Source organism: Hemiscyllium ocellatum, chromosome 15 (genome assembly GCF_020745735.1).
Source record: "Hemiscyllium ocellatum isolate sHemOce1 chromosome 15, sHemOce1.pat.X.cur, whole genome shotgun sequence".
NCBI classification, from domain to species: Eukaryota; Metazoa; Chordata; class Chondrichthyes; order Orectolobiformes; family Hemiscylliidae; genus Hemiscyllium; species Hemiscyllium ocellatum.
Window position 1 is genome coordinate 59,627,433 of NC_083415.1, and position 13,496 is coordinate 59,640,928.

Sequence of the window (13,496 nt, forward strand, 5' to 3'; positions counted from 1 at the left end):
AAAAATGCTTCACTTGCAGAATCCATGCCCTCTGTTCCCTTTCTATTCATGTATTCATTCAGGTTTTCAGACTTTTCGCTGGATTTGCCCTTTCCCTATGGTTTTAATCTCCTCCAATCTGTTACACTCTAAGATAATCTGCACTTTGCAAATTCTGATCTCTTCATCCTCATCTGAATTTATCCAGTGTTCCTCGCATTATCTTCAGCTGTTAAGGTTCTATGCTCTGGAATTTTCTTCCTAAGCCTCACTGCCTCTTTAAGTCTCGTCTTTTCCTTTTAGATACTCCTTGAACTTTACTACTTTGACCAAGCTTATGTTCACCTGACATATCTTTTTGTGGCTTAGTGTTGTACTTGATGTCGAAGTGCTCTTGTGGAGCACCTATGGAAATGTTGCAGGTTAACTATAAAATAAATACAACTAATAGTGCCAGCAGCAGTGGTATTATCGCTGTGCCAGTAACGGACACAAATCTGGTGATATTGAAGGGCTAATCTATCATTTCCTTAACTCTATACCTACAATATAATGTATAATTTATCATTTGTACTATCCACAGAACTTTTGGACCAAGATGGCGACAATGACAGAAAGCAATATCTGTATTGTGAAATCCTTAGAAAAGGAATTTGATATGATAGTAAGTACTGGGAGTAAGAATGCTTGAAAGTGTTGACATAATTAAATCAAGTAGAATGTTTAAAGAAAAATGTCATATTACCAAGGTTTTGGAAGAAATGTATAGCAGGACCCATCGGTACTACTATAGAGGCATATGTTGCTAGTTTTAATTAACTATCTGAGAAGACAGTTCCAGTTTTTCCATATCGTTTAATGATTGAATATGCGACAAACAGCAGCTTGTGGATCTCAGGTCTCTTGCTGATCTCATCTTCTATGGTGCAAATATGAAAGTTGTTATTTTTCTCCACTATTAGAAAACCTTCATAGCACTTGACATTCAAACTACTTCCTCTGGCTATTGAAACTGGAATCTAGCCACTCAGTACATTTCCAGAACTAAAGAGAGAAGAGATTTGTATTTACTAATCGTCTTTTGTCACTGTACGATGGCCTGAAATGAGCTTTTACTCTTTCATGGGATATTTCATAAGACCAGCAGATATTGCTCTTTCCTAATTGTCTTTGAACTGAGTGACTTGCTTGGCATTTCAGAGTCAATTGCATTACTGTTGGTCTGAAGTCATTTGCAGGCCAGACCAGATGATAGCAGATAAGATAATAAGACATTGCAAAGTAAATCGGCCCATCAAAGTCTGCTTTGCCATTCAATGAGATCATTGTTGCTCTGATAATCCTCAATTCCACTTTCCTGCCTTTTTCCATAATCCTTATTGTCTTGCTGATTAAAAATCTGTCTCCCAGCCTTCAGTAACGTTAGTAGCCCAAGTTTGACAACTTGATGCTAGTTGATCACGGTCATCATTGCTGAAGTTACTTTCAATTCCAGTCCTTTTGAAGCTGCCTTGGTGGGATTTGAGCCCTTGAGCTTATACCATTAGCCTGAGCCTCTGGATTACTAATCCAGTGAAATTTCTACTATTCCACCATATTTCTAGACCATAACATTTAGGGGCAGAAGGAGGCATTTGGCTATAGAGTCTGCTCCATTTGATGACATTATAGCTAGTCTGATAATCCTCAACTCCACTTTCCTGCCTTTACCTATAATCCTTCATTCACTTCTGATTAAAAATATGTCTATCTCAGCCTGCATAATTGATGTGCTCAAGTTCAGAAAAATGGATTGAACCTCCTAACTCACATTAGAGTAAGCCAATATGTTACTGAACCACTTTTAAATTAATCTGTTCAAACACTTCTAACTACATTACTTTCTACTGTTAGGATTATAGTCAGTGGGAGAGAACAGACAGACAACGAAGGAGTCACAGTGCACAGACTTCCTCACTTCCACCAATCAAGTGGTCGCCAGAAGCTTTAGGAACTCACTGGACGATTGTGAAGAAAGAAAAGGAAAAATCAGGTCATCGCATGACCCAACAGCAGAATAAGTCAGAAGGTATTCTCCCACTTTACCTCCACAATGGCAAGTTTCACATGTCTCCCTTTGTCCAACTGTGGTTGTCTAACCCATCACACTTCTGTTCCCATCCTTTCCTGAACCACGATAGAACATAAGAACATAAGAAGTAGGAGCATAAGTTAGCCATTTAGTCCCTCAAGCCTGCTATGCCATTCAATGAAGGTTTCCCTTTCAACCCCAGCAACCTCCATGTTCAAAGAATTACTTTTCACCACCTCCAATATATTGCCACTAGAAATAACCTCTTGCCCCTCTTCACCACCCCACACCCCAATATACCCTCCCTGCCCCACCATCACCATTCTGACAACATTGTTTCCTTCTCAAAACCCTGGTCCGTGTCTCTATCACCAATAATATCTTCACCCCTTCCAACACAGGAGACGTAGCAACTTCCTTTTTACTGCCTTTCTCCTCGTTGTCCAAGGCTGCAGTTCGCACATATACAGAGTAATCACCGTGTCATTCTGAAGCACTCAGTATCACAAACATGATCCTTTATGATTTTTATAAAAGTCTGGTCTTATCAAACTTTTAAAGACTAAGATCAGAGATGGAAATGCTTGTAGTTGGTGGTAGGGACAGATGTTAAGAGTTCGCAGATTAACCAATTATTTCCATGTATTTGGAAAGACAAGGACTGATTAGGGATAGTCAACATGGCTTTGTGCGTGGGAAATCTTGTCTATCAAACTTGATTGAGTTTCTTGAAGAAGTAACAAAGAGGATTGATGAGGGCAGAGCGGAGGATGTGATCTATATGAACTTCAGTAAGGCATTCAACAAGGTTCTCCATGGGAGACTGGTTAGCAAGGTTAGATCTCACAGAATACACAGAGAACTAGCCATTTGGATACAGAAGTGGCTCAAAAGGTAGAAGACAGAGGATGATGTTGGAGAGTTGTTTTTCAGACTGGAGCTCCTTGATCCAGTGCCATAAAGATTGGTGCTGGGTCCACTACGTTTTGTCATGTATATAAATGATTTGGATGTGAGCATAAGAGGTATAGCTAGTAGGTTTGCAGATAACACCAAAATTGGAGGTGTAGTGGACAGCGAAGAAAGTTACCTTAGATTACAACAGGATCTTGATCAGATGGGCCAATGGGCTGAGGAGTGGCAGATGGAGTTTAATTTAGATAAATGTGAGGTGTTGCATTTTGGAAAAACAAATCTTAACAAGACTTATACATTTAATGGTAAGAACAAAGAGACCTTGGAGTGCAGGTTCATAGCTCCTTGAAAGTAGAGTCACAGGTAGATAGGATAGTGAAGAAGGTGTTTAGTATGCTTTCCTTTATTGGTTAGCGTATTGAGTACAGGAGTTGGGAGGTCATGTTGCGACTGTACAAGACATTGGTCAGGCCACTTTTGGAATATTGCGTGCAATTCTGGACTCCTTCCTATCGAAAGGATGTTGTGAAACTTGAAAGGGTTCAGAAAAGATTTACAAGGATGTTGCCAGGGTTGGAGGATTTGAGCAATAGGGAGAGGCTGAATAGATTCGGGCTGCTTTCCCTGGAGTGTTGGAGGCTGAAGGTTTATAAAATTATGAGGGGCCTGGATAGGATAAATAGACAAAGTCTCTTCCCTAGGGTGGGGGAGTCCAGAAACAGAGGGCGTAGGTTTAGGGTGAGAGGGGGAAAAATATAAAAGAGACCTAAGGGGTCAACTTTTTCACACAGACGGTCGTGCGTGTCAGGAATGAGTTGCCAGAGGACATGGTGGAGGCTGCTACAATTGCAACGTTTAAAATACATCTGGTAGGGTATATGAATAAGAAGGGTTTGGAGGGATATGGGCTGGGTGCTGGCAGGTGGGACTAGATTGGATTCGGATATCTAATCAGCATGGACGAGTTGGACTGAATGGTTTATTTCCGTGCTGTACATCTCTGACTCTATTTAAAATCATTCTGTCCTCAAATATGAGGTTTTTTTTGTTATACCTTCATGATGGTTAAAATTGAATGCTTTGTGTGCAGTTCCTTTTTATCATATGCTTGCATGTTTCCCTTGGAAAAGGCTGTAAAATAGTAGTAGAATTTGTGGCTTGATATTCAAATCCCTCTATGACCTCACCCTTCCCTATTCCTATAATTGCATCTAACTCAGTAACCTGCGAGTTCTCTGTATTCCTCTAACTTTGGCCTTTTGAATATTCCTTAACTTTAATTGTTCCACCATTGGTGGCCACGCTTTAGGCCCGAAGTTCTGCAATTCCCTTGTTAACTCACTAAACCTGACCATTTTCACCAACTTCCTCCCCATCCCACCGGCCAAGACATTCCTTGAAACCGTATGTATGATCAAGTTTTTAATCTTGCTTATTTAGTCTTATCCTCCCAAATAGAGTGCCATTAGTTGCTGTTGGTTAGCAGTCCCGTATGATGGTGGCACAGTGGCTCAGTGGTTAGCACTGCTCCCTCACAGCACCAGGATTCAGTTCCCGCCTTGGGTGACTGTCTCTGTGGAGGTTTCTCATTCTCCCCTGTCTGTGTGAGTTTCCTCCCATAGTCCAAAGATGTGCAGGATAAGTGAATTGACCATGCTAAATTGTCTGTAGTGTACAGAGATGAGTTGGCCATGGGGCATGCAGAGTTACAGGAATAGAGTAGGAGGGTGAGTCTGGGCAGGATGCCCTTCATAGGGTTGTTGTGAACCCGATGGGCCAAATGGCCTGCTTCCACATTGTGTCTTAGAATCATAGAATCCCTACAATGTGAACAATCCAAAATAATGCTCAATATTGTATTCCTGAAACATTTTACAGACTCCCATGTGCACCAAGTGATTGCAGATGGAAAATTTGAGCCCAGAGTTCCATAGCTAGAACTCTGATCTCCACTCACCTGGACTGTCTTTACCAGTGTTCCAACTCTGCACTTTATCTTGGAATTGAGAGTGCTATTGATAATCCAAAGCCTTGCTTTTCATATACAATGAGGCATGACTCATTTTTGAAAATGTTTGTGAGAAATGGATATTTTTCAGTACTTCATGTCTTGGAATAGTGACAGGTAAGCTTTAGCATTTAATTTTTCTACAGAACTGACAGCTATTAAGATTATGTAGTCTTTATTATTAAGAAAAATAGTTGAGAAAGTAGACAGAGAGATTTGACAGTCAAATAAGTACTTCTGAAATATAGTCATTGTCATAGTGTTGCAACCTCAGAAAATGAATTGATATTGATTGAGGGATCATCATTAGCCAGTTCAGGAGAATAGCTTCTCTGTTCTTATTTGGAATGGTTTCATGGGATCTTTTAAACAAGAGGTCAGACTTGTTTTATAATTTTATCTGAAAGCTTTGACAATGTAGTGCTGACCTCAAGCCTCTATATTGGGACGAGAACCCACAATTTTCTGAGACTGGGGCTGATGCATCCAAGGTACAGTCAATATGAGCACTAATCAGATTCTTAAATTGTGAACTTTGGAATTCAAATCTGCAACTTTCTAATAAGGCAAGTTGACGTTTGTTTCCTACAGGGTAAATTTTGGCATGAAACATCAGTTAAGACTTGGCTTTGAACTTTAGTCTCCCATCTGAGTCATTACATTACGACTTATGCTTTCATGATTTCAAAGATGTGTCCACGAAAATGCATTCATAAAAAGAAAAATAAGTATTTATGTCCAAAGTATTCTGTAGAGCAAAAAAATGCAGATAGTTGTTAGGCAGTTTCATCTCTCTCCATCTGCTGCCCTGTCTAATTATTTCATTGGTTTCCATTTGTATCCTAGAAAAGCACAATGAGAAACTACAGCATCACAGCTTTACCTTATTCCCAAAAGCATCTATTTCCTGTCTGCACTGGCAGGGTATATATTTATGCATGAACAAACACATCTTGGGATTTGATGAGATTAATTTGCAACAAATGCTTTACTCTGTGATACCGCTGTCTAATGACAGGCTTCTGGTTACCTGCTACTTGACATAGACTGCTAGAGTCATAAAGATGTACAGCACGGAAACAGACCCTTTGCTGCAACTCGTTCATACTGATCAGATATCCCAACCTAATCTAGTCCCACTTCCAGCGCTCAACCCATATTCCTCCAAACCATTCCTATTCATACACCCATCCAGATGCCTTTTAAATGTTGCAATTGTACTAGCCTCCATCACCATCTCTGGAGCTCTTTCCATACAGATACCACTCTCTGCATGAAAAAGTTGCCCCTTAGGTCTCTTCTATATCTTTCCCCTCTCACTCTAAATGGATTCCCAGAAAAGAGACTTTGTCTATTTATCCTACCCACGCCCCTCATGATTTTATAAACCTCTGAGGTTCCCCCTCATCCTCCAACGTTCCAAACCAAATAACCCCAGCCTATTCAATCTCTCCCTATAGCTCAAATCCTTAACCCTGGCAACATCCTTAAAACATTTCTGAACCCTTTCAAGTTTCACAACATCTTTCCAATAGGAAGGAGACGAGACTCGCACACAATATTCCAAAAATGGCCTAACCAACGTCCTGAACAGTCGCAACATGACCTCCCAACTTCTACACTCGATACTCTGACCAATAAAGGAAAGCATACCAAATGTTGCCTTCGCTGTCCTATCTTCTTGCGACTCTCCTTTCAAGAAGCTATGAACCTGCACCCCAAGGTCTTTTTGTACAACAACACTCCCTAGAACTTTACCATTAAGTCTAAAAGTCCTGATAAGATTTGCTTTCCAAAAATGCAACATCTTGCATATATATAAATTAAACTCCATCTGCTACTTCCCAACCCATTGGCCCATCTGATCAAGATCCTGTTGTAATCAATCTGAGGTAACCTTCTTCACTGTCACTACACTTCCAATTTTGGTGTCATCTGCGAACTTACTAACTATACCTCCGGTGTTCGTATTCAAATCATTTATATAAATGACGAAAAATAGTGTACCCACACCGATCCTGTGGCACTCCACTGGTCACAGGCCTCCAGTCTGAAAAGCAACCCTCCACCACCACTCTCTCTTCTACCTTCGAGCAAGTTCTGCATCCCAATGGCTAGTTCTCCCTGTATTCCATGAACTCTAACCTTGCTAACCAGTCTACCATGGGGAATCTTGTCAAACGCCTTACTGAAGTTCATATGGATCACGTCTACCGCTCTGCCTTCATAATCCTTTTTGTTACATCTTCAAAAAAACTCAATCAAGTTTGTAAGATCCGATTTCCCATGCACAAAGCCATGTTGACTATCCCTAATCAGTCCTTGCCTTTCCACATACATGTACATCCTGTTCCTCAGGATTCCCTCCACCAACTTGCTCACTGCTGATGTCAGGCTCACTGGTCTATAGTTCCTTGGCTTGTCCTTACCACCTTCCTTAGATAGTGATACTATGTTAGCCAACAGCCAGTCTCTGGCACCTCACCTGTGACTACCGATGATACAAATACCTCAGCAAGAGGCCCAGCAATCAATCTCCTCGCTTCCCACAGAGTTCTAGGCTACACCTGATCAGATCCTGGGGATTTATCCACCTTTATGCGTTTCAAGACATCCAGCACTTCCTTCTTTGTAATATGGACATTTTTCAAGATGTCATCATCTATTTCTCAACATTCTGTATTTTCCAAGTCCTTCTCCACAGTAAACATGTTAAATTCTTTTAAAACAAATGTCTGCATAGCCCATGCTTTCAACTGAATTCACTTTCACTACATGTTGCACTGGACAAACCATGATGCATTTGATTATTTAGCCCAATTATATGAAATTTAACCATTTTAGTGGTGATGTTAACCCGTTTATACCTGTAGTCCAATAGCAAGCTTACACCTATATCCAATGGATAATTGCAAGACTTTGCTCTATTTTAGGTTTATTCCGGCCAAACACCGATCAGCCCCACACAGGCAAATGTGATCATCCCTGGCAGAAAAGAATACTGCTAAAGGACGATGACCCCTGCTATGTTGAAATGCAAAATAAAATTGCAATACTTAAGGTAATTGTGAAGAATGCCATCAATGTTGTAGTACTAGTTATATACAATGCAGGGTGTGTTGGGACTAAAAGGTAAAATCTTAGATTTTCTTTTACGTGATGTGTATCCAAATGTGTGTGTATGTCTACCAGTCAGTGGAGAATGTGTTTTCTCAGAGAGCATGTCTCTGCAGGACTTATCTTAATCCTTGCTTGTTCAGGCATCCTCTTGTATGTCACCCACTTGATTGTTGGTGAATGGTGAGTGAAATAAGTCCGCAGAGGCCAGTATCCCATCTCCAAGTCACCCTTCATTTGCGTAAGGAGAGTCTTTGACACTAATCCAACTCTTAGAGTGAACACTGCTATTCTTATCTGTCAGCCAGGGCTCTCTGATTGGAGCGGTTAACTGGTCCAATCAGGGAACTCATGTTCTATGAGGTCCACCTAGCTGACCTCATTACAGTCGCTACAGTGGGTTTGAGAGAGTATTCCACCATGCAACACACCATTACATCTGTTAATGTCTCTCCCTACTATTCTTAGACCAGCATTACCATCCAAGTTACCAACTACTGTGCAGTGCCTGCCAATTTCATTTTTCCCTAACCAAGTGCGGCAATGCCGATCAGTATTAAATAATTAAAATCAAATCAAAGACTTTCCTATGTTGTGTGACTGAACTACAACATAGAAATGCACTGACCAACAGAAGGAATTCTCCCCTTAATTTCAAAACTTAGGAAATAGGGGAGGAATAGGTCATTTGACCCCTTGAGCGCTCTCCACCATGTAATAGATCGTAGCTGATGTTCTATCGTAATGCCATTATTCTGCACTGTCACCATATTCCTTGATGTTTTTTAATAAATAGAAATCTATTGATCTCTCTCTTGAACATTCTCAATGTCCGAATCTCCATAGCCCTCTGACAGCAAATAAGCAAACTTCGAGTATTTGCCACCTGAACTGAAGAAATTCCTCTGAATCTCAATAGTAGATGGCCTACTTCTTATTCTGAGTTCTCGTCTCCTCTCCAAAATTGAGGTCTGAGGAACTTCCTTTCTGCATCTATCCTGTTGAGGCTTGAATGAATTTTATATGCTTCAGTACAATCGCCTCTCATTCCTTTAAATTCTCGAGCGTACTGACCCAGTTTCTTGTCCTCAAGGAAGGAGAACAAAACTGTACACTGTATTCAAACTGCAGTCCCTGTAAGGCTCTGTACAATATACAGCAAGACATCTTTGCTCTTATGCTCAATTCCTCTAGCAATAAAGACCGACAAACCATTTGCCATTCAAGTCCTCTGGAGAGAGGGGTGCCTCAGTGGAATGCACTTCCATTTTGCTTTCAGTGTCAACATCAAGCTCTTGCATTTTGAGAACAGCATAAATTAGCTATGGGAGAAAGATCCTGTCTATTTTGGAAGTAAACCTTAAAGAATTTCCTCTGACTTTCTCAAAAAATAGTGTTTAAGAAATACATGCGATGCAGAAAATTTGCTTGTCATCTGTTTTGAGCAGTGCTGCATGCAAGCTTTCTTCATGGCATTATTGGTGTCAGCACCTGCAGAGTTTTATAATAAATTATAGTTTGATGAATGTCGAATATCATTTGCAGTTAAAATGCTCCTAACATCTCCAGAGTCAGTTCAGAGCAAATTGTTCCAGGTAAAACTTGGCGATATTGATTCTACAGGAGCTCTTTTTGGTACTGTTGCGAGTGACATGCTGATATTGAATTAAAAATATGTTTTACTCCTTCGATACTTATTTGAACTCAATCATCCCTTGTCAGTTTGGTAACTATGTTTTGCGTTTTCGGTTTTGTGCTACCTGTCCCCATAGTGTGTTCATTTATAGGGCAACCACAAGACCGTTAACAGCTGTCGAGGTTTCTGCCTTGAACCACAAGCACACATTTCTCTAGAGTATACACCCCTGCCTTTCTCCCCTGTCTGTTTATCTCTTCACCATCATAAATATCCTTTCCCCCTCCCCCATCCCATTGCAAACCTCCCTTACCAACTCCATCTACCTGACTAGACCCTTGTTTCATGCTTAAAAAAGACAACCCACAAGTCAGTCCAGCAGCCTGAAGTTTTAACCACACACTGTCATTCTTTGTAACCATGCTGATTTATTCCATGTTCTGTCACCTTCTGCACCAGAGTGTTGCTGCCTTACTAACCCTTTTCCAAGGGGGATTGCAGTTCTTTGAACACATCGGCTTAAAATACTGCCACAGCCTTATACTGTACATGAGAATAAATCAAGGGAGCAGAGATGTCCAATTTTGGCTCTTCACCTGGAAAAACAGATTTGGCACTTCAAAATCTAAGCTGTGGTTAATAAATAAATAGGCAAAAGTTGGGACTGCAGATTCTGGAAACCATAGTTTAGATCAGAGTGGTGCTGAAAAAGCACAGCAGGTCAGGCAGCATCCGAGGAGCAGGAAAATCGATGTTTCGTGCAAAAGCCTGACCTGCTGTGCTTTTCAGCACCACTCTGATCTAAACCTCAATAAATAAATATTGAGTGAAAGCATTTCACTTCCATAATCTAGGTTTGTTCATTATCATTTTTGTTGCATGACACTGTAATCTTTTGCTATAAATCTGTGTCTTATGGTCCTGCTCCACAGCTACCTGATGAAGAAGCAGCGCTCTGAAAGCTAGTGCTTCCAAATAAACCTGTTGGACTATAACCTGGTGTTGTATGATTTTCAACTTTGTCCACCCCAGTCCGATACTGGCACCTCCACATAACTTTGAGTGACTAGGTTTAAGAATCAGCCATCGTTTTCCCACACAAAATAAAAATACCCGTCCTGGGGCAAAGATACATTGACCACTTGACTCATGATGTACATTCTCACTAAGTGCCAAGCAAGGAAGCCAGGAGAGGACCTGGACACTCATTGCACCTATGTGCCATTTCCCTATCACACCTCAATATTCTCTCTCTGCCAGTTTTAAGTGCATCACACATCACACTCACCTCAGTTTTGCTAATGCTTTACATATGTAGGTACCTTAGAATTTGTAAGACAGAACATTTTGGGAACATTGAGCATGGGGGTGGGATGGGGAGAGGACGGGTTTATAGAAGGCCAATACACCAGCTACAGATTGTTACTTTCACCTCTTTACCTGAGGACCCACTATTGTTTGAGAGCCTCCTGTTTAACTATACTGCTTCACAGTATCTAATAACAGCAAAGAAGAAGCAAATGGATGAATGCAAGGAATATAGCAAGTCTCTCCTGGATATGAACATGAAGCTGGCCAAAGAACTGAAAGAGATGGATGAAGTCGCCATGAAAGAGTCCAGAAACCTCCTGGTTCAGTATAGCAAGTTTAGGGTATGTGACTAATGTGGGTCATGCGATATCTATCTGACTACATGCCTTTTTTTTCAAGCTGTAAGTCTATGGATCCATTTCAGCTCAAGTATGATTCAAAGTGTGAGTGCTTGTGCTTTCCTTAAATTGAGCTCTGTCTGTCATGGCTTCCCCATCCCCCATTAACCTTCAGCCTGTCTGTATGCTCCTTCGTAACTCCCTGTAATACATACTCAATATTGAATGTGCATCATGAATCAAACCTAAGTATTCTATCGTATCTTATTGAAGAGTGAGGTTGGCTAAAGGCCACAAACTGTTTGTCTACCATTGTCCAAATGTGCACATGGACCTCCAGTCAGGAATGGCAAACGCTTATGAGCAGAAGTAGGTCATGGATGTGACTGAAAAATATGCTTTTAAGAATCATAGCATCTGAGGCAGTGGTGTAGTAGTAATCTGCCTTTTGTGTTCTGGGGCATGGGTTCAAATCGCTCCGTGGCAGTTTGAAGTGATTTAATAAATCCAAATTTTTTTAAACTAGTCCAATTATGCAACTACAGTTGATTTATTGTGAAAGCTCATCTGGTTCACTTATGTGCTTTAGGGATAGAAATGTGATGTCCTTGCATGGTCTGGGTGACATGTGACACCAGACCCACAACGATGTGCTTCATTCTTAACTGCAGTCTCAAATCTCAGTTGTATGAAACCAGACAGACCACCCAGCATTGATCAAGGTACTGGAAACTACAATGGCAAACTCAGTCCCGTTGAAGTCCTAGTTACTAACATCTGGGAGGTAGTGCCAAAAATGGGAGGGCATTCTCACAGAATGGTCAAGCAACAGCTTATTGTAGACATACTCAGGATCATACCTTGCATTCAATGTCCCAGACACCACTATCACCAACCCCGGGTTTGGCCTAACCCAACAGCGGGTCAGACCCTACAGAGGCGATAGAAGAATAAGAGGAGAAGGTTCCTAGGTTCACCACTACCCCTACATTCCCCTCCAAGCCACACACCATTCTGATTTGGAACTGTTTTGTGATTCCTTCATTGTTGCTGGGTCAAAATCATGGAGCTCCCTCCCTTAGCAGCACTGCATCGCAGGGACTTCAGCTCAAGAAGGCAACCTATCACCATCACCACCTCAAGCAGTTAGGAATCAGCAATAAATGTCATTCTAGCCAATGGCAGGCATATCCTGTGAATGAATAAAAAAGAACAGTGTACAGCTAGAATTATTTCCCCAAGGAAACTGAAGGGAACCAAACTTTTAGGTCTGAGGAATTTCCATGGAATGTAACATACAAAATTGTAGTGAAGTGTCCTTCCAATACTTGTTTAGTTAGCAGGCTAGTACCTGGGTAAGGTAAGGTTGGCATAAAAGACTGCCATGCCAGGAGAATCAGCTGGCTTGCTGCTGCCAGAGGAAGCGTGCTCCCACAGTCTTAGTGTTAACTTTGCACCATTCCTTTAGAGGTTGCAGAATGTGGAGGTATGGTTGTTTGTATCAACATACTTTGTGACAAACTTATCAGAAAGGAGTGTGAATAAAATGGATATGTTCTCTTAAATCTGACATTGTTCTTTCAATTTTCTCTCTCATTTTGTATGTAAGAAAGGAATTTCTGGTGTAAGTGATTGGAAGCGACAGGAGCTTGAAGCAGCAAAGAATGACCTCAAAGACACTGAGGAAATAGTGGGACAGAAATCTGGAGGTCAGTGAAGAACTGTTTGTATATTGTGATTATATTTCTTTTGTAAATATGTGTAATTCCTTCATGTCACTGGGTTAAAATCCTGGAATTCCCTTCCTAAGGGCATTGTGTCTACATACATAACATGGACTGTGTGTTTTAAGAAGGCAACTCACCACCACCTTCTCAAGGCCAACCAGGGACTGACCATAAATGCTTCCAACCAGCAATGCCTGCATCCTATGGTAAATGAAAAAGATAGAAAGGGGCCTTCAGCTATAGTTACAATTCCTGATTTCTATCTTGTCCTTCTTCAGAATCAAGAAAGATCTACTATATTCACGGTCTTATTATGAGAGTTCTGGGCACCTGCTCGGGGAAATCGGTCACTGAGAGTTGAAAGGTATTGAAGAAGACTCCATTCAAAATTAAC

At 41.0% G+C, this 13,496-nt stretch overlaps 1 protein-coding gene across 1 annotated transcript in view; it reads left to right on the forward strand.

Annotated features, from left to right (window-relative positions):
- c15h20orf96 (chromosome 15 C20orf96 homolog) overlaps positions 1-13,496 on the forward strand; it is a 46,056-nt gene that overhangs the window by 5,071 nt on the left and 27,489 nt on the right. The window contains exons 2-6 of the mRNA XM_060836164.1: positions 563-643; positions 1,873-2,047; positions 7,907-8,034; positions 11,220-11,378; positions 12,985-13,084. Coding sequence (XP_060692147.1) covers positions 578-643; positions 1,873-2,047; positions 7,907-8,034; positions 11,220-11,378; positions 12,985-13,084 — 628 coding nt within the window. The 5' untranslated portion in view covers positions 563-577. The remainder of the gene's footprint in view (positions 1-562; positions 644-1,872; positions 2,048-7,906; positions 8,035-11,219; positions 11,379-12,984; positions 13,085-13,496) is intronic.